At 40.3% G+C, this 19,731-nt stretch overlaps 2 protein-coding genes and 2 long non-coding RNA genes across 12 annotated transcripts in view; 3 read left to right on the top strand and 1 right to left on the bottom strand.

Annotated features, from left to right (window-relative positions):
• brat1 (BRCA1-associated ATM activator 1) overlaps window positions 1-3,828 on the bottom strand; it is a 34,754-nt gene extending 30,926 nt beyond the window's left edge. The window contains exons 1-3 of one of the 5 annotated variants that reach the window (XM_022664274.2): window positions 3,665-3,828; window positions 3,433-3,545; window positions 2,049-2,218 (exon numbers count right to left, since the gene is read on the bottom strand). In XM_022664274.2, coding sequence (XP_022519995.2) covers window positions 2,049-2,175 — 127 coding nt within the window. In that variant the 5' untranslated portion in view covers window positions 2,176-2,218; window positions 3,433-3,545; window positions 3,665-3,828. Of the gene's footprint in view, window positions 1-2,048; window positions 2,219-3,432 lie in introns of all 5 variants that reach the window. The other 4 variants (XM_022664273.2, XM_022664275.2, XM_022664272.2 and 1 more) reach the window with 4 other exon arrangements.
• A 2,354-nt stretch (window positions 3,829-6,182) lies between these two features.
• On the top strand, window positions 6,183-9,296 carry LOC103040930 (uncharacterized). Its single transcript, XM_022664279.2, has 3 exons — window positions 6,183-6,477; window positions 7,241-8,362; window positions 8,714-9,296. The coding sequence occupies exons 1-3, from the start codon at window positions 6,271-6,273 to the stop codon at window positions 8,813-8,815; spliced, it is 1,431 nt and encodes a 476-aa protein (XP_022520000.2). The 5' UTR covers window positions 6,183-6,270; the 3' UTR covers window positions 8,816-9,296.
• Window positions 9,297-9,731: 435 nt separating this feature from the next.
• On the top strand, window positions 9,732-18,043 carry LOC125785581 (uncharacterized). 5 transcript variants are annotated; one of them, XR_007427931.1, is made up of 7 exons: window positions 9,732-11,572; window positions 11,705-12,051; window positions 12,657-12,692; window positions 14,407-14,702; window positions 16,997-17,210; window positions 17,243-17,345; window positions 17,878-18,043. It is a non-coding gene; the product is annotated as an uncharacterized LOC125785581 (long non-coding RNA). The 5 variants fall into 5 exon arrangements; XR_007427928.1 differs by lacking the exon at window positions 12,657-12,692 and adding an exon at window positions 12,390-12,409 and having other exon boundaries at window positions 14,391-14,702; XR_007427929.1 differs by lacking the exons at window positions 9,732-11,572; window positions 11,705-12,051; window positions 12,657-12,692 and having other exon boundaries at window positions 13,922-14,702; window positions 16,997-17,194; window positions 17,259-17,345.
• A 47-nt stretch (window positions 18,044-18,090) lies between these two features.
• On the top strand, window positions 18,091-18,690 carry LOC125785582 (uncharacterized). The gene is made up of 3 exons (XR_007427933.1): window positions 18,091-18,197; window positions 18,322-18,377; window positions 18,510-18,690. It is a non-coding gene; the product is annotated as an uncharacterized LOC125785582 (long non-coding RNA).
• Window positions 18,691-19,731: the final 1,041 nt, after the last annotated feature.

Genomic DNA, 19,731 nt, shown 5'->3' with positions numbered 1-19,731 from the left:
TCCAAACTTCATGTAGCTTCAGATTAGTTCATCACTACACACCTCCAAACTTCATGTAGCTTCAGAGTTCATCACTACACACCTCCAAACTTCATGTAGCTTCAGAGTTCATCATCACTACACACCTCCAAACTTCATGTAGCTTCAGATTAGTTCATCACTACACACCTCCAAGCTTCATGTAGCTTCAGAGTTCATCATCACTACACACCTCCAAACTTCATGTAGCTTCAGATTAGTTCATCACTACACACCTCCAAACTTCATGTAGCTTCAGAGTTCATCACTACACACCTCCAAACTTCATGTAGCTTCAGATTAGTTCATCACTACACACCTCCAAACGTCATGTAGCTTCAGAGTTCATCACTACACACCTCCAAACTTCATGTAGCTTCAGATTAGTTCATCACTACACACTTCCAAACTTCATGTAGCTTCAGAGTTCATCACTACACACCTCCAAACTTCATGTAGCTTCAGATTAGTTCATCACTACACACCTCCGAACTTCATGTAGCTTCAGAGTTCATCACTACACACCTCCAAACTTCATGTAGCTTCAGAGTTCATCACTACACACCTCCAAACTTCATGTAGCTTCAGAGTTCATCACTACACACCTCCAAACTTCATGTAGCTTCAGATTAGTTCATCACTACACACCTCCAAACTTCATGCAGCTTCAGATTAGTTCATCACTACACACCTCCAAACTTCATGCAGCTTCAGAATAGTTCATCACTACACACCTCCAAACTTCATGTAGCTTCAGATTAGTTCATCACTACACACCTCCAAACTTCATGTAGCTTCAGAGTTCATCATCACTACACACCTCCAAACTTCATGTAGTTTCAGAGTTCATCACTACACACCTCCAAACTTCATGTAGCTTCAGAGTTCATCACTACACACCTCCAAACTTCATGCAGCTTCAGAGTTCATCATCACTACACACCTCCAAACTTCATGTAGCTTCAGAGTTCATCATCACTACACACCTCCAAACTTCATGTAGCTTCAGAGTTCATCATCACTACACACCTCCAAACTTCATGTAGCTTCAGATTAGTTCATCACTACACACCTCCAAACTTCATGTAGCTTCAGAGTTCATCACTACACACCTCCAAACTTCATGTAGCTTCAGATTAGTTCATCACTACACACCTCCAAACTTCATGTAGCTTCAGATTAGTTCATCACTACACACCTCCAAACTTCATGTAGCTTCAGAGTTCATCACTACACACCTCCAAACTTCATGTAGCTTCAGAGTTCATCATCACTACACACCTCCAAACTTCATGTAGCTTCAGATTAGTTCATCACTACACACCTCCAAGCTTCATGTAGCTTCAGAGTTCATCATCACTACACACCTCCAAACTTCATGTAGCTTCAGAGTTCATCACTACACACCTCCAAACTTCATGTAGCTTCAGATTAGTTCATCACTACACACCTCCAAACGTCATGTAGCTTCAGAGTTCATCACTACACACCTCCAAACTTCATGTAGCTTCAGAGTTCATCATTACACACCTCCAAACTTCATGTAGCTTCAGATTAGTTCATCACTACACACCTCCAAACTTCATGTAGCTTCAGAGTTCATCATTACACACCTCCAAACTTCATGTAGCTTCAGATTAGTTCATCACTACACACCTCCAAACTTCATGTAGCTTCAGAGTTCATCACTACACACCTCCAAACTTCATGTAGCTTCAGAGTTCATCACTACACACCTCCAAACTTCATGTAGCTTCAGAGTTCATCACTACACACCTCCAAACTTCATGTAGCTTCAGATTAGTTCATCACTACACACCTCCAAACTTCATGTAGCTTCAGATTAGTTCATCACTACACACCTCCAAACTTCATGCAGCTTCAGAATAGTTCATCACTACACACCTCCAAACTTCATGTAGCTTCAGATTAGTTCATCACTACACACCTCCAAACTTCATGTAGCTTCAGATTAGTTCATCACTACACACCTCCAAACTTCAGGTAATAGGTCAGTGTAGTGTACTCACTGTGATTTATCAGGTCTTTGAACCAGTCCAGAAGCTTCTCTAAAGACGTGTCATCAGGAAGCAGAAGTTTCGGATTAGGCAGCACTTCACAGACAGCTGACAGCAAGGATGAGCAGTTACTCTCCATGGAACAACGAACAAAACAGTCAGTGTTGTGATCTTGCAGGAAACTGAAAAGAAAAGAAAAAATAACATTTAATCTTTACTGAGCTCAGTTTCAAGAGTTTCAAAATGTCATACACCACAATAATAACAATTTAAAAACAAAAATATATATGGTATATATCTAAAATAAATTAATAGAGAAAAAATAAAAAAATTTAACTAAAAATTCAGCTATCTTTAACATTTAACAAAAAATTAAACTACAGAACAAATTATTTTCAGTATCTGAGAAGCATAACGATTCTTATCAGCCTCGTGACACAGAGAGTCTGACGGTAAGTGAAGTTTAAGGGTTAACTTTATCTAGCACTTAGTACTGTATCTTTTTAAGTAAGGCTGTATCTCTGAAAACATTTTGTCCTTTAAGATTTAGAGCTGCAAAACTGACTGTGGAGGGAAGGCAGGTAGGCGTTCCATGCTGCTGTGCTGTTAGCCAATCAGAGGCGATATATTTGCATGTATGAATATTCATGAGCAAGAGCCAAATCCTGTCTTTCTTCAGAGAGCACTAATTCAGTGATCTAAAGCAGGGCTAAATAGAAACACCTTAAGCATTTTGTTTTACAAAAAAACAGCTCACATGGCATTAATTCATACTGGAGACCACAACCAATGAAATGAATTAATAACATAAATGAAAAAACGATGGAATGAGACCTTTAAAGATAAAGTTAACAGTTACTGGCTTTTCTTTAAGACAAAAAAATAATGGGCTGCTCCATTAATTTAACTGATTTTTTTGTTTCTTCCATATTCATAACTGGTTCTGAGCTCTTATTGGATACACAAAGCTACCATTTGGTATTGTTTGTTTCATTAATGTACCATTCATTAAAAAAAAAAAAAAACTGTAAAAAAATCTAAAAGTCTAAAATGCCACAAAAAATAAGTGATGAAGTAAAAAAAAAAAAAAAAAAACAAGACATGGAATTTGCAAAAATAAATAAATAAATAAATAAATAAATGAATAAATATATAAAACATCATAGGGCCTTTTATCCAATCAGAACAGTGGAATCTAACGTCAGAATAAAACACTGCCGTCTAGTGGGCCGGCCAGTATTTAAAGTATTTAAAAAAATAAATATTGCAATATTTTATATATCAGTATCTTCTTTTATATTTTTGCAGCAGCACACAGATAAAGACAGTGTTCAGCTGTGTTTTTATTAGTTATTAAGAGTTTTTAACCAATAAAATAATAATCTATTTTACTAACCTTAGACTCAGGCATGACAGTCTGCTTCCCGAGCCAGAATCCGGCCTTTTGTTATCTTAACTGGCTACAGGTAGGTCTCAGATAATCCTGTTTAACCCTGCTCTCACTCCAGGCTACACATTATTAAATATATAACTTTATTTAACAGCTTTATTTTAACGTTACTTCTTAGTGTAAATTAAAGTGGATCAACATGAAGACTCCAGATAAAACATTTATAAATGTGACTCACTGGTGCAGTATGAAGCCTCCCCCAACAGGAAAAGGCCTTAACTGTACGATATAAGGGTTATTTTAGCGGTAAATGAGAGATTATCTCTGTAATTCCTCGTTCTGTGTTTCGGGTTTCTGTCGCAGGGCTTTGGCGCCGCACGCTTGATCAGTAAACTCAGCCACAGCTGGTTTAAGGCGAGACTCTCCACTTCCTCCCTCCCCGCTAATAATCATAAAAACACTGCGCACCACCAGAGGGAGCCCGCGAGGGAGTCCTCAATCAATGGCGGTGAATGGAGCTGAACAGCTAAAACTCAAATTAAACATACTTAAGAACTACTTATCCGGCTTATTCCTGTAGCTTAAGAAAGTAAATTCAAGTATTTAGTTAATAAATCAAAGTAAACTCGTATCTATGTTTTCATTTTTATACGACAAACAGGTTTTATGCAGTAACGACGCTAGCATTACTGCGCCTGTGCGCTGACTGGTTGGTGACTGACAGCAGGAGCTCGTTTAACAGACTCATTTTAACCCTGCGTTTATATTATGTTTTCTTGCACTTAACACAGGTCAGAATAAACATTTATTAGCCAATCAAACAGCAGTTTGCCCAATTTAGAAAAATAAATGTCTGCAATCTGAAGTAAATGGCAGCATCCCAGATAATAAGGCAGCATACACACATTTAATAAATAAATAATAATAAATAATATAATAATAAATAATAATAATAAATAATAAAAGACAAATAATACATATTCATTTAATTTATTAACTAAATAAAGCTTTATTTTTGAGTGAATAACATACATTATATATTGTTTCATCATTGTAACATAATTCAGATCTGAAAGGGTTAAAGCTTTAAAACGTCTGTCTTTGGTGTTAAATTATTTAATATGGTTTTGTGTTGACAAATTATGAATCGATTAAATGTACAAACACTTATAAAATGTGATTTTTGATCAGTTGCTTCATAGGAACCTATTATTTTTGGACTCACTCAGTAGCCCTCTAGTGTCTGATAAACCCAGAACACAGAAACACAAGTGTGTGTTCTCCTCTGTAAAAGTTCTCTGATGCAGCGTCGCGTGTTCCGTGAAGTCGGCAACAGTATCTAAACAAATCTGTAAAAGTTACAAAATAAAAGCCCCCAGTGTAAAATACACATAATAATCACAACTCTTAACAATTTTTATCCAATTTTCACAGGGTTTGGTTTTAAACTCTGAACCTATTTTAACTTAAATATTATGGAATTATTATGAAAAAATATAAAAGCATGAATGGGATTTGGACTCACACAACAATGCAAAAAATACATCTCTGAAGGATTTTAATAATTATATTTCATGGTAGAGTTTATTGTTAAGACAGGTAACAAATGCTAAGTAGTTCTTATTAATGCTTTTAATTTTTTTATATTTTCCAAAATATAAAAAAGGTGAAATTGGAGATTCAACAAGCAGCTGGCACCCATTGAGTGGAATGGCCCATATATGTATATAATATAATAAAAAGTGCATGTTACACTTTAATAAGATATGAACAACAATAAATGTGGAATAAAGCCCCTCCACACACAAGAAATAAACAACAATATTATTTTCATTTATTTTTTTGGCCATGTGGAGACAGCAAAATTCATTTTAAACACCACACATTAACACAGGTTATGTTCACTATAGACATTATTAATTTTACACACTTTTACATGCACCATTTATAGTATCCTAGAGATTGTCTATTTCCCACTGGAGGAGCATCAGCGCTGCTCATTACTGAGTCTGTGGAGGGGATCACATGTTGTCCTGATTAATGACACCTAACCAAGAGAACTGTCCGTAGTTCATAGAAACTGAAGTGGTCTGTGACACACAAAACACACACACACACACACACACACACACACACACAGAAACACACAGAAACACACACACACACACAAACACACATTATATATTATATATTATATATACACATAAATACACACATTATATATATATATATATATATATATATATATATATATATATATATATATATATATAATGTGTGTATTTATGTGTATATATGTATATATAAATATAAAATTAATTAAGGAACCTTATTAATATGCCATACCACATGTATGCCTTTGTTAATGAGCATAACATAAAGTATTTAAGCATAAAAGCTCATGTATGAGAGCATCCTGTATCATAACTACATCTCTGCTGTTTGTAACAAACCAAACCGTGTGAAAATCGGATAAAAAAAGGTTATTTTACACCTTCCTCAGTGTAAACTAATGCACTAGGAGCGCAGGGTTGCCTCCTCTAATATGGCGCCCACGCAGGCACGCCAGGAGGCAGGGGAGCGGTCTCTAGGTATAAAATATCTATGGTATCCTTGTAAGAGATATCTATGGTTTAGGTTAGAACCAGTCATCCTAGCAACCAGCGGTAACCAAGGGAGGGCGGGTCTGGCGGCGTTCCGAACGTGACGTCATCGCTCAACTCTGCGGGAGAATTTAAAAGCGCTCACGTCACAAACAGAGAATTCGCGCGATTCTCTCTTTGGAAGAAGGACGGATTTCAGAGAAGCTCTTATCAGATCCATAACAGAGAGAAGAGAAGAACCATGTCCAGAACTGAGGACCAGAGTACCGTATCCGGTACCGAGGAATACACAGTCTTATTCGGCTTCACGCGTAAATGTTTCCTCCATATCTACTCCAAAATCAGCAGCTTTATGGGGACCGTGCTGCCCGAGAGCACGGGGGGCGTTCTGGATTCAAAGACCATCGCTCACTTAACCGACAACATCTTGATGGACGTGTTGAGACAGGTAAGACACTTTATTCACTTTATTTTTACTGTATTTATTATTTAACATGCCAACTGTGAAACAAAAGTTGTACCTACACATGAATGTGGATATTAGTGTTGGACATGGGGGATCAATTCGGGAAACCAAACTGGGTCACATTAGAACACACAACTGTATGTTCTACCACTATAAATTCTAATGTGACCCAGTTTGGTTTCCCATATCGATCCCCCATGTCCAACACTAATATCCACATTCATATGCAGGTAAAACGTTTGGTTTTAACAATTTAAGTTAAATAAATTGTTCAGTTAAATATATCATACAGCAGGTGAACACACATTTACGAAGTGATATTTGAGAAGTGAAATGACGTTTATAGGATTTACAGAAAGTGTGCAATAATTCTTTAAACTAAATTAGGTAACATAAACATTAAATCAGTTTTTAGTAGATCCTTTTACAGAAATAACAGCCTCTAAATGCTTCCTATAGCTTTCAATGAGAGTCTGGTTTCTGGTTGAAGGTATGTTGGACCATTCTTTTTTACAAAACATCTCCAGTTCATTCAGGATTTATATCAGTGGCATATAAAATGCAGCATCTAAAATCACAATAATATTGTTTATTGCAATAATTAGCTTAGTAGTGTCTTTTATATTCCATTAGTAATTATTAGATTATTAACACCTATACAAAGTGCTGTTTCTGAACACTGTGTGATTTTAGTCACCTAGGTGGCTAAAAGTTTTAATCCGTGGTTGTTTCTCTCTGTCTACAGACCAGTTCCACCCTCATGCAGCTCTGTGAGAACGAGTACTTCTATAGCGCCACTCAGGCTAAACAGATGGGCAGCGATATGGCTGAGAAACTGATCTATTCTACAGCTGACAAGATGCTGGAGTACTGGCACCTGTGCACCGTGTCCAAATGGTTGACCGCAACCTCCTACGATAATTGCGTACATCCCAACATCATGTTGGACTCCCTGTCTTTCCAAATGGCGGAGGACACTCTGAGTACTTTCTTCCAGGCCTTGTTGAGCGTCTGCATCGGGCGGAAGCCCGGCGAACCCTGGTGTGTTTTTTTAGACTCGCCCAAGTGTAGCTTTCTCATGGATGTCGTCGAGAATGCAGTGGGTTTATTAAAACCAGCAGAGACCAGAGTTACCTATTCAGAGAAGAGAGTCTACAAGATGTTCAGTCTCCCTTCTGCTAAGGAACGGTGTAGCGAAATTATCCTGAGTGCAATGCTTAGATGTGCCGAAGAAGAGTATGAAGATGAAGATGATTTCGACAGCAAAAACGACACTCACAAAGTGATTAGGAGCTACTGGAAAACTCTCAAGACTGAGACCCGCAAGTTCATCCACAGCAGCATCCTAAAAGAGACTTCAAAGATCACGCCACTTACCACTAAACTGGAACGCTTCGCATCATTAACATCTTCAGAAATCCTGGACATGCTGACCTCAGAACTATTGCTTATCTTTGACGAGTACTTTTTCTCATACAACAGCAAATCAGTGGTGGAGAGGATATCCAAAGCTTTGCAGAAGCGAACTCAGGATAAATTTAAGGAGGCTTTAAGAACAACCCTCCTTCTGAGTTCCAAGCAGGGCATGTCCACTAGCCAGAAAGCTCTGCTCAGGTCCTGCTTCCAGGCCTGCTCTGAGCGAGTGGTGAGGAGAATTGTTTGGGACATCAAGGAATTCCTCACGGGCTTTTTATTGAAAAAAATTCGGGCTTCAATTCCGGCTAAAACATTCCTTAAATCTATGAAGAAACAATTAGACATCATGGCCCGTCAGTCTAAAGATGAAGAAGACATTCCCATCCCGCGACCATCTCTACTGTCCAGGATCAAGAGAATATTCCACCAGCTGAGGAACAGGATACGTAAGGTATTTCATTTAGATTCATGATATTGATCTTGATATTTATCCTCAGGTTTAGGACTTTATTTGGTTTATTTGGTTCGGTTTACGACAGTTAGCTCTGAAAACTTTACCTGCAACCTTGCAGCTTCCATTATAGCATTATATATATATATATATATATATATATATATATATATATATAAGCATATAACACATAATATAAATTCTGATCATGATGCATCAACTATGTTTATTGTGTCATCGCAAGACATACATTCGTTTTTTTTTTTTATTATTATTATAAGCTATTGTAATACTCGAGATAAGCGCAACTGTTACAGCTTTTAACGCAATAATATTCTCTTCTTTTCCCAGATGTTTGGCAGAAAAGTGGCACCATTGAACGTCCCGTCCACGACCGATGTCCAGGAAATTTCTGCACCTGATCCTCCTGCTGTTTCTCCACCACAGAAATAGAAAAAAGTTGTGCGTCTTTTCAAGACTTTGCAGGACTTCAGGCTGCAGCAAATGAAGAAAGGTGTTTGGACGCTCCTGACTTCCTCTGCTTAGATAGATAGATGGATGGATGGATGGATGGATGGACAGATGGATGGATGGATGGATAGATTAGATTAGATTAGGGTGTGTTGACTCTCTTGCAGCAGCAGCTCGGGGGTTAAACTGGACCATTGTATCTTAATTTTACAAACAGAGTTCAAAGAGTTAAGCTCTTAGAAAATTGATTAAGAAAACTGATAGTTAGATAGATATGGCGGTATACAGTATTACTGGCGGGTAATTGTTTATGTATATTATTTTATATTTGTACCTGTGTGTACACTAGTTCGTTTTAATATTTTAGAATTCGTTAGATTATATTTCCTTTAGCATTTTGATCTTAGTTTAGTTTAGTCATTTTCCTATTTCATATCTATTTTGCAGTTTTTATTAAATGCTGTTATTAATCCACCTGCAAAGCTTTAAACATGCGGATGAGCTCACATTCAGTCTCACGTTCAAGCTCAGATTCAGGCAGACAATCTAAACTCTAGTATGCAGAACTATATTATTATTGTTATTAACCCTTGTGTGGTGTTCGGGTCTGTGGGACTCGTTTTCATTTTTCATCAAATGATACTAAAAAAATATTTTTTCTAACTCAAACTCATTGGCATTGGCTCATTTTTTGTGAAAAACATATATTTTTTGATTAACACACACTGTACACCCCCCCCCCCCCATTACATACAGTATGTTTGGCCAAGGGCTAATAAACATTGCTTCATTTGTAAATTTGAAACTGAACAAATTTTCTACTCATATCTTGAGTTTAAATCATTTTCTTTTACATTTTATTAAAAAACTAATAAAAAAAAGAGTAGCACTTTTTGAAAGAAGTGTAACATAAGAAAGGTAAAGAGCAAATATTAACCATGTAAGCTGTTTATATTGCTTGCAGTTTAGGTGAAGCGAGCATGTGTAAAGCATTTTAATGTAAAATTGCTTAATTTCGCTGAATTAAATACAAGTAACAAAGTAAACGAGTAACAAAAATATGAACACCACACAAGGGTTAATTTTCCATTCTTTTAAATAGCAGAATACTTTGATTTTAATTTCTTTGCCCGGACCCGACCCAGCCAGAGGAAAGTAATGGAAAATCTCGGGTCGAGTCCAGGCTCCAGGAAATAGTCTGTGATGTTGTCATCTAAATTTTTAATACTATTTTTATTTTGTATAAAGCTATGGCCTGATAAATCACCATATATCTAAGTAACAAAGTATTACTGTTAACGAAAACAAACGAAATAACGAAAACTGAAAGTGAAAGTTCTCCTTAACTGAGACTAATAAAAACAGTAATTAAAAGAAAAAACTAAAACGAACTGAAATTACAGATTGAATACCCTCATTTTCGTGTTAGTTAATTTATTTATAAACGCTGTTTACACTACAGCAGTTTAACAGCGGGTGGTGTTGTGCCGTTTCTGCTTGCAACGCAGAGCCAGATTCTGCGGGGGTCAGATTTTGGCAGCGCGCTCCTAGGAATTAACTCCTCGGAATTACTTATATTTACAGCGCTCGAGCTAGCTGCGAAATAATGACAGAAAACCCTGAGAAAACTGCAGAATTCAGTATGGGATTAGAATATGTTTTGTAGAGAAACAGGAGATGAGGAATATTTGAAAAGCAGCTGTAACTTTACCTGTGAGTAACTCACACTGAACACCCCACGCTGCAGGATAAACTGATAAATCTGATCATTTCAGTGGTTGGTTGGTTGTTAGGGTTTTATTGCCACTCCAGCACAAATTTGGCTATTTGTGGCGAAATTTCGATGAAAATTAGTGAAACCTGTAGAGTTTATTGAGTTTTTGCTGTATGATCCCCTCAGTGAGAATCCCCAACCCATAACCAATCAGTAGTTCACTGCTCACTGCTCTTTCATTGTGGATGCGCAGAATGTCTTAAACGTCCTGTTTTTCAAAGTTCAGGTTTGGCACGTCACGTGGTTAATATACCGTCACTGTTTTACAATACCGTCACCATATTTAAATACCGTGGTATACCGAAATACCGTCATACCGCCCAAACCTACTTCTGTATTTTATTCAAAGAAAATGTATCAAAGGGACAGACAGATAGATTTTTGGTCAGGGATTGCCGGGTTTTGGCTGTGGTTTGTTGTGTGATCCGGTGTCGACCCGAGGAGGACGGGTTCCCCCTGTGAGCCGTGGTTCCTCTCGAGGTTTCTTCCTCTTACAGTGAGGGAGTTTTTCCTCGCCCCCATCGCCGCTGGCTCGCTCACTAGGGGCTCGGACAGAAGGTTGGTAGGTAGGTAGTTTGGTTGGTAGGTAAGTAGGTAGGTAGGTAGGTAAGTTGGTGGGTAGATAGGTAGGCTGGTAGGTAGGGAGGTAGGTTGGTTGGTAAATAGCTTAGTAGGTAGATTGGTTGTATGTAGGTAGGTATAAAGGTTTTTTTTAGGTAGGTAAACAGTAGGTAGGTAGTAAATAGGTAGGTAGGTTGGTAGTTAGGTAGGTAGGTAGGTAGGTAGGTAGAAAGGTAGGTAAGTTGGTAGGTAGATAGGTAGGTAGGTTGGTAGGTAGGTAAGTTGGTAGGTAGCTAGGTTGGTAGGTAGGTAAGTAGGTTGGTAGGTAGGTTGGTAGGTAAGTAGGTAGGTAGGCTGTTAGGTAGGTTGTAGGTAGGTAGGTAGAAAGGTAGGTAACTTGGTAGGTAGATAGGTAGGCCGGAACGTAAGTAGGTAGGTAGGTTGTTAGGTAGGTTGGTTGGTAGGTAGCTTGGTAGGTAGGTAAGAAGGTAGGTTGGTAGGTAGATTGGTAGAAAGGTAGGTAGGTTAGTAGATAGGTAAGTAGGTAGGTAGAAACATAGGTAAGTTGTTATGTAGATAGGTAGGTTGGTAGGTAAGTAGGTAGGTAGGTAAATAGGTAGGTAGGCTGTTAGGTAGGTTGTAGGTAAGTAGGTAAAAAGGTAGGTAACTTGGTAGGTAGATAGGTAGATTGGTAGGTTGGTAGGTAGGTAGGTAGGTAGGTAAGTGGGTAGGTAGATAGGTAGGTTGGGAGGTAGGGAGGTAGGTTGGTTGGTAGATAAGTAGGTAGGTAGGTTGTTAGGTAGGTTGGTTGGTAGGTTGGTAAGTAGGTAGGTAGATTGTTTGGTAGGTAGGTAGGTAGGTAGGTAAGTAAATAGGTAGGTAGGTTGGTAGCTAAGTAGGTAGGTAGGTAGGTAAGTAGGTAGGTTAGTAGAAAGGTAGGTAAGTTGGTACATAGGTTGGTTGGTAGTTATATGGTTTTATTGAACAATTTAAATTAGAGGTTGTGGTGGTTGTGGGTAAATTTATGGAGCTGGTTTTGGTCAGGGATTGCCGGGTTTTGGCTGTGGTTTGTTGTGTGATCCGGTGTCGACCCGAGGAGGACGGGTTCCCCCTGTGAGCCGTGGTTCCTCTCGAGGTTTCTTCCTCTCACAGTGAGGGAGTTTTTCGTCGCCCCGGTCGCCACTGGCTCGCTCACTAGGGGCTCGGACAGAAGGTTGGTAGGTAGGTAAGTAGGTTGGTAGGTAAGTAATTAGGTAGGTAAGTAGGTAGGTTGGTAGGTAAATAAGTAGATAGGTAGGTAAGTTGGTAGGTAGATAGGTAGGCTGGTAGGTAGGGAGGTAGGTAGGTAAGTAGGTAGTTAGGTTGCTAGGTAGGTTGTATGGTAGGTAGTTAAGTAGTTAGATTGGTTGTAGGTAGGTAGATAGGTTGTTTGGTCAGTAGGTAGGTAGGTTGGTTGAAAGGTAGGTACGTTGGTAGGTAGGTTGGTAGGTAGGTAAGTAGGTTGGTAGGTAAGTAAGTAGGTAGGTAGGTAAGTAGGAAGGTATGCTGTTAGGTAGGTTGTAGGTAGGTAGGTAAGTAAGTAGTTAGGTAAGTAGGTAGGTAGGTTGTAGGTAGGAAGTTAGAAAGGTAGGTAACTTGGTAGGTAGATATGTAGGCCGGTACATAGGTTGTTAGGTAGCTTGGTAGATAGGTGGCTAGGTTGTTTGGTAGGTAGGTTGTTTTGTAGGTAGGTTGGTGGGTAGGATGATAGGTAGGTAGGTAGGTAGGTTTATAGGTTGGTAGGTAGGTAGGTTGGTAGGTAGGTTTATAGGTTGGTAGGTAGGTAGGTTGGTAGAAAGGTAGGTAGGTTGATATGAAGGTAAGTAGGTTGGTAGGTAAGTAGATAGGTAAGTAGGTAGGTTGGTAGGTAGGTAGAAAGGTAGGTGAGTTGGTACATAAATCAGTAGGTTGGTAGGGAGGTTGGTAGGTAAGTAAGTAGGTAGGTAGGTAGGCTGTTACGTAGGTTGTAGGTAGGTAACTTGGTAGGTAGATAGGTAGGTAAGTAGGTAGGTAAGTTGATAGGTAGATAGGTAGGCTGGTAGGTTGTTTGGTAGGTAAGTAGGTAGGTAGGTTGATAGGTAGGTAGGTTGGTTGGTAGGTAAGTAGATTGGTAGGTTGTTAGGTAGGTAGATTGTTTGGTAGGTAGGTAGTTAAGTAAATAGGTAGGTTGGTAGGTAGGTAAGTAGGTAGGTTGGTAGAAAGGTAGGTAAGTTGGTAGGTAACTAGGTAGGTCGGTATGTTGGTAGGTAGGTAAGTAGATTGTTAGGTAGGTTGGTAGGTAAGTAAGTAGGTAGTTGGTAGGTAAGCTAGGTAGGTTGGTTGGTAGTTAGGTAGGTTGGTAGATAGGTAGCTAGGTTGTTTGGTAGGTAGGTTGTTTTGTAGGTAGGTTGGTGGGTAGGTTGATAGGTAGGTAGGTAGGTAGGTAGGTAGGTTGGTAGGTAGGTTTATAGGTTGGTAGGTAGGTTTATAGGTTGGTAGGTAGGTAGGTTGGTTGGTAGGAAGGTAGGTAGGTAAGTAGGTAAGTAGGTAGGTTGGTTGGTAGGTAGGTTGGTAGGAAGGTAGGTAAGTAGGTAGGTTGTTTGGCAGATTGGTAGGTAGATATGTAGGTTTGTAGGTAGGTAGGTAGGTTGTTTGGTAGGAAGGTAGGTAGGTTGGATGGTAGGAAGGTAGGTAGGTTGGTTGGTTGGTAGATTGGTAGGTAGGTAGGTAGGTAGGTAGGTAGGTAGGTTGGTTGTTTGGTAGGTTGTTTGGTAGGTAGGTTATTGATCCCCAAACAGCTCAAAGGTCAAACTGGACCACAGTAGCTTCATTTGGAGGACAGAGTTAAGCTCCGGTATTGTAATTTGGTGGAAATGTAAGTGTGTAATGTGTAGTTATATGGTTTTGTTGAACAATTTAAATTAGAGGTTGTGGTGTTTGTGGGTAAATTTATGGAGCTAGTTTTGGTCAGGGATTGCCGGGTTTTGGCTGTGGTTCGTTGTGTGATCCGGTGTCGACCCGAGGAGGACGGGTTCCCCCTGTGAGCCGTGGTTCCTCTCGAGGTTTCTTCCTCTCACAGTGAGGGAGTTTTTCCTCGCCCCCGTCGCCGCTGGCTCGCTCACTAGGGGCTCGGACAGAAGGTTGGTAGGTAGGTAGGTAGATAGGTTGGTTGGTAGGTAGGTAAGTAGGTAGGTAGTTTGGTAGGTAAGTAAGTAGGTAGGTAAGTAGGTATGCTGGTAGGTAAGTGGTTAGGTAGGTAAGTAGGTAGGTCGGTAGGTTAGTAAGTAGGTAGGTTGGTTGGTAGGTAAGTAGGTAGGTAGATGGGTTGTTTGGTAGGTAGGTTAGTAGGTATGTAGGTTGTTTGGTAGGCAGGTAAGTAAATAGGTAGGTAGGTAAGTAGGTAGTTTGGTAGAAAGGTAGGTAAGTTGGTAGGTAGATGGGTGGGTAGGTAAGTTGGTAGGTAGCTAGGTAGGTCGGTAGGTAAGTAAGTAGGTTGGTAGGTAGGTTGGTAGGTAAGTTGTTAGGTAAGTAAGTAGGTAGGTAGGTAAGTAGGTAGGTAGGCTGTTAGGTGATTGATTGTAGGTAGGTAGGTAGAAAGGTAGGTAGATAGGTAGGCCGGTACGTAGGTATGTTGGTTGGTAGGTAGGTATCTAGGTTGTTTGGTAGGTAGGAAGGTTGTCTTGTAGGTAGGTAGGTTGGTGGGTAGGTAGGTTTGTAGGTAGGTGAGTTGGTAGGTTTGTAGGTAGGTTGGTAGGTTGGTAGATAGGTTGGTTGGTAGGAAGGTAGGTAGGTAAGTAGGTAGGTTGGTAGATTGGTTGGTAGGTAGGTAGGTTGGTAGGTAGGTTGGTTGGTAGGAAGGTAGGTAGGTAAGTAGCTAGGTTGGTTGGTAGATTGGTTGGCAGGTAGGTAGGTGTATAGGTAGGTTGGTAGGTAGGTAAGTAGGTAGGTTGGTAGACTGGTTGGTAGGTAGGTAGGTTTATAGGTAGGTTGGTAGGTAGGTAAGTAGGTAGGTTGGTTGGTAGACTGGTTGGTAGGTAGGTAGTTTGGTAGGTAGGTTTATAGGTAGGTTGGTTGGTAGGAAGGTAGGTAGGTTGGTAGAAAGGTAGGTAGGTTGATAGGATGGTAAGTAGGTTGGTAGGTAAGTAGGTAGGTTGGTAGGTAGGTAGAAAGGTAGGTGAGTTGGTACATAGATCGGTAGGTTGGTAGGGAGGTTGGTAGGTAAATAAGTAGGTAGGTAGGTAAGTAGGTAGGTAGGCTGTTATGTAGGTTGTAGGTAGGTTGGTAGAAAGGTAGGTAACTTGGTAGGTAGATAGGTAGATTGGTAGGTAAGTAGGTAAATTGATAGGTAGATAGGTACGCTGGTAGGTAGGGAGGTAGGTTGTTTGGTAAGTAAGTAGGTAGGTAAGTTGTTAGGTAGGTAGATTGTTTGGTAGGTAGGTAGTTAAGTAAATACATAGGTAGGTTGGTAGGTAGATAAGTAGGTAAGTTGGTAGGTAGATAGGTAGGTGGATAGGTAGGTTGGTTGGAAGGTAAGTAGATTGTTAGGTAGGTTGGTAGGTAGGTAAGTAAGTATGTAGGTAAGTAGGTAGGTAGGTTGTAGGTAGGTAGAAAGGTAGGTAGGTTGGTAGGTAAGTAAGTAGTTAGGTAAGTAGGTAGGTAGATAGGTACATAGGTAGGTAAGTAAGTAGGTAGGTAGGTTGTTAGGTAGGTTGGTTGGTAGTAGGTAGCTTGGTAGGTAGGTAGCTAGGTTGTTTGGTAGGTAGGTAGGTAGGTAGGTAGGTAGGTTGTTTTGTAGGTAGGTTGGTGGGTGAGTAGGTTGATAGGTAGGTAGGTTTGTAGGTAGGTTTGTAGGTAGGTTGGTAGGTAGGTTTATAGGTTGGTAGGTAGGTTGGTTGGTAGGAAGGTAGGTAGGTAAGTAGGTAGGTTGGTTGGTAGACTGGTTGGTAGGTAGGTAGGTAGGTTGGTAGGTAGGTAGGTAGGAAGGTTGGTTGGTAGGAAGGTAGGTAGGTAAGTAGGTAGGTTGTTTGGCAGATTGGTAGGTAGGTAGGTTGGTTGGTAGGAAGGTAGGTAGGTTGGTTGGTTGTTTGGTAGGAAGCTAGGTTATTGATCCCCAAACAGCTCAAAGGTCAAACTGGACCGCAGTAGCTTCATTTGAAGTACAAAGAGTTAAGCTCCGGTATTGTAATTTGGTGCAAATGTAAGGGTGTAATGTGTAGTTATATGATTTTGTTGAACAATTTAAATTTGAGGTTGTGGTGTTTGTGGGTAAATTTATGGAGCTGGTTTTGGTCAGGGATTGCCGGGTTTTGGCTGTGGTTTGTTGTGTGATCCGGTGTCGACCCGAGGAGGACGGGTTCCCCCTGTGAGCCGTGGTTCCTCTCGAGGTTTCTTCCTCTTACAGTGAGGGAGTTTTTCCTCGCCCCCGTCGCCACTGGCTCGCTCACTAGGGGCTCGGACAGAAGGTTGGTAGGTAGGTAGGTAAATAGGTTGGTTGGTAGGTAGGTAAGTAGGTTGGTAGGTAAGTAAGTAGGTAGGTAAGTAGGTAGGTCGGTAGGTTAGTAAGTAGGTAGGTTGGTTGGTAGGTAAGTAGGTAGGTAGATGGGTTGTTTGGTAGGTAGGTTAGTAGGTATGTAGGTTGTTTGGTAGGTAGGTAGGTAGGTAAGTAAATAGGTAGGTAGGTAAGTAGGTAGTTTGGTAGAAAGGTAGGTAAGTTGGTAGGTAGATGGGTGGGTAGGTAGGTAGCTAGGTAGGTCGGTAGGTAGGTAGGTTGGTAGGTAAGTAGGTTGGTAGGTAAGTAAGTAGGTAGGTAGGTAAGTAGGTAGGTAGGCTGTTAGGTGATTGTAGGTAGGTAGGTAGAAAGGTAGGTAGATAGGTAGGCCGGTACGTAGGTAGGTAAGTAAGTAGGTAGGTAGATAGAAAGGTAGGTTGGTAGAAAGGTAGGTAGGTTGGTACAAAGATAGGTAGGTTGATAGGAAGGTAAGTAGGTTGGTAGGTAAGTAGGTTGGTAGGTAAGTAAGTAGGTAGGTAGGCTGTTAGGTAAGTTGGTTGGTTGGTAGGTAGGTAGCTTGGTAGGTAGGTAAGTACTACCTATGTAGTTAGGTTGGTAGGTAAGTAGGTTGGTAGATTGGTTGGTAGGTAGGTAAGTAGGTATGTTGGTTGGTTGGTAGGTATCTAGGTTGTTTGGTAGGTAGGAAGGTTGTTTTGTAGGTAGGTAGGTTGGTAGGTAGGTAAGTAGGTAGGTTGGTAGATTGGTTGGTAGTTAGGTAGGTAGGTAGGTTGGTAGGTAGGTAGGTTGGTTGGTAGGAAGGTAGGTAGGTAAGTAGCTAGGTTGGTTGGTAGATTGGTTGGTAGGTTGGTAGGTAGGTAGGTTTATAGGTAGGTAAGTAGGTAGGTTGGTTGGTAGACTGGTTGGTAGGTTGGTAGGTAGGTAGGTTTATAGGTAGGTTGGTAGGTAGGTAGGTTGGTTGGTAGGTAGGTAGTTTGGTAGGTAGGTTTATAGGTAGGTTGGTTGGTAAGAAGGTAGGTAGGTAGGTTTATAGGTAGGTTGGTTGGTAGGAAGGTAGGTAGGTTGGTAGATTGGTAGGTAGGTAGGTAGGTAGGTTGTTTGGTAGGTTGTTTGGTAGCTTAGGTAGGTAGGTACTACCTATGTAGTTAGGTTGGTAGGTAAGTAGGTTGGTAGATTGGTTGGTAGGTAGGTATCTAGGTTGTTTGGTAGGTAGGAAGGTTGTTTTGTAGGTAGGTAGGTTGGTGGGTAGGTAGGTTTGTAGGTAGGTGAGTTGGTAGGTTTGTAGGTAGGTTGGTAGGTAGGTAGATAGGTTGGTTGGTAGGAAGGTAGGTAAGTAGGTAGGTTGGTAGATTGGTTGGTAGGTAGGTAGGTTGGTTGGTAGGAAGGTAGGTAGGTAAGTAGCTAGGTTGGTTGGTAGATTGGTTGGTAGGTAGGTAGGTTGGTAGGTAAGTAGGTAGGTAGGTAGGTAAGTAGGTAGGTTGGTTGGTAGACTGGTTGGTAGGTAGGTAGGTTGGTTGGTAGGTAGGTTTATAGGTAGGTTGGTAGGTAGGTAAGTAGGTAGGTTGGTAGGTAGGTAGTTTGGTAGATAGGTTTATAGGTAGGTTGGTTGGTAAGAAGGAAGGTAAGTAGGTTTATAGGTAGGTTGGTTGGTAGGAAGGTAGGTAGGTTGGTAGATTGGTAGGTAGGTAAGTAGGTAGGTTGGTAGGTAGGTAGTTTGGTAGGTAGGTTTATAGGTAGGTTGGTTGGTAAGAAGGTAAGTAGGTTTATAGGTAGGTTGGTTGGTAGGAAGGTAGGTAGGTTGATAGATTGGTAGGTAGGTAGGTAGGTTGGTTGTTTGGTAGGTTGTTTGGTAGGTAGGTAGGTTATTGATCCCCAAACAGCCCAAGGGTCAAACTGGACCGCAGTAGCTTCATTTGGAGTACAAAGAGTTAAGCTCTGGTATTGTAATTTGGTGGAAATGTAAGTGTGTAGTGTGTAGTTATATGGTTTTATTGAACAATTAGAGGTTGTGGTGGTTTTGGGTAAATTTATGGAGCTGGTTTTGGTCAGGGATTGCCGGGTTTTGGCTGTGGTTTGTTGTGTGATCCGGTGTCGACCCGAGGAGGACGGGTTCCCCCTGTGAGCCGTGGTTCCTCTCGAGGTTTCTTCCTCTCACAGTGAGGGAGTTTTTCCTCGCCCCCGTCGCCACTGGCTCGCTCACTAGGGGCTCGGACACGGATCTACATCGACTAACTGAGCCTTTAATGATCTAATCAGGAAGTAGAGGGAGTCAGGAGCTGAAAAACACTTTTTTTATGATACTGCTGAATAAAATAAAATAAAAATAGTATCTATAAATATTCAGTGCTTCAGTGTGAGTGCTTTTATTACTGATATATGGTTTAAGTTATATTAACAACAGAGCAAGACAATCCTGGTCCTGGAGACGCACTGTCCTGCACATTTTAGAGGTTTACCTGCTTTAGCACAACTTAGAAATGAAGAGTGATTGGTTAATTAGTTAATAAGTTGGGGGCAGGGAAAGCACTAAATGTGAGAGTCCAACCATTCATACATTCAGCACTGTAATGTCGTACATGATATGATGCAAAAAATTGCGTCCAAAGTTTCAAGGAATATGTTCAAAGAACTTGATCATATAAAACAATGTAGATGCATTAATATGAAATAAAATAGAAGAAATTGTAAAATTGTAACAAATATGTACAGTTAATAGTAATAGTTTAAATATTTTTACTGTAGCAGCTGTAGCCACACGGAACGAGAATAACGCGCTCACCCAGCAGAGCACCGAGAGGTACCGTTACCGAAATTCTAAATAAACTGACAATTTAAAGATAACATAGCTAGCGTTAGCTACTTTTCTAGCTAACTTACCATAGCTAGCCAACGCTAGCTAACTAACTAACGCTAACTAGATGAAGCTAAGTACCCAGCAAGCCTTCTAACTAACCAAACAGCGCCTGGGTGTTTCAATATCCACTGAAATCATGTACGTTTCATTCAGTCTTAATGAACTCTGGACTTTACATGTTAAAT

This window comes from Astyanax mexicanus, chromosome 21, assembly GCF_023375975.1.
Source record: "Astyanax mexicanus isolate ESR-SI-001 chromosome 21, AstMex3_surface, whole genome shotgun sequence".
Taxonomy (NCBI): Eukaryota; Metazoa; Chordata; class Actinopteri; order Characiformes; family Acestrorhamphidae; genus Astyanax; species Astyanax mexicanus.
Note: the sequence above shows the minus strand (reverse complement) of the source record. Positions and strands in the feature narration are given on the sequence as shown.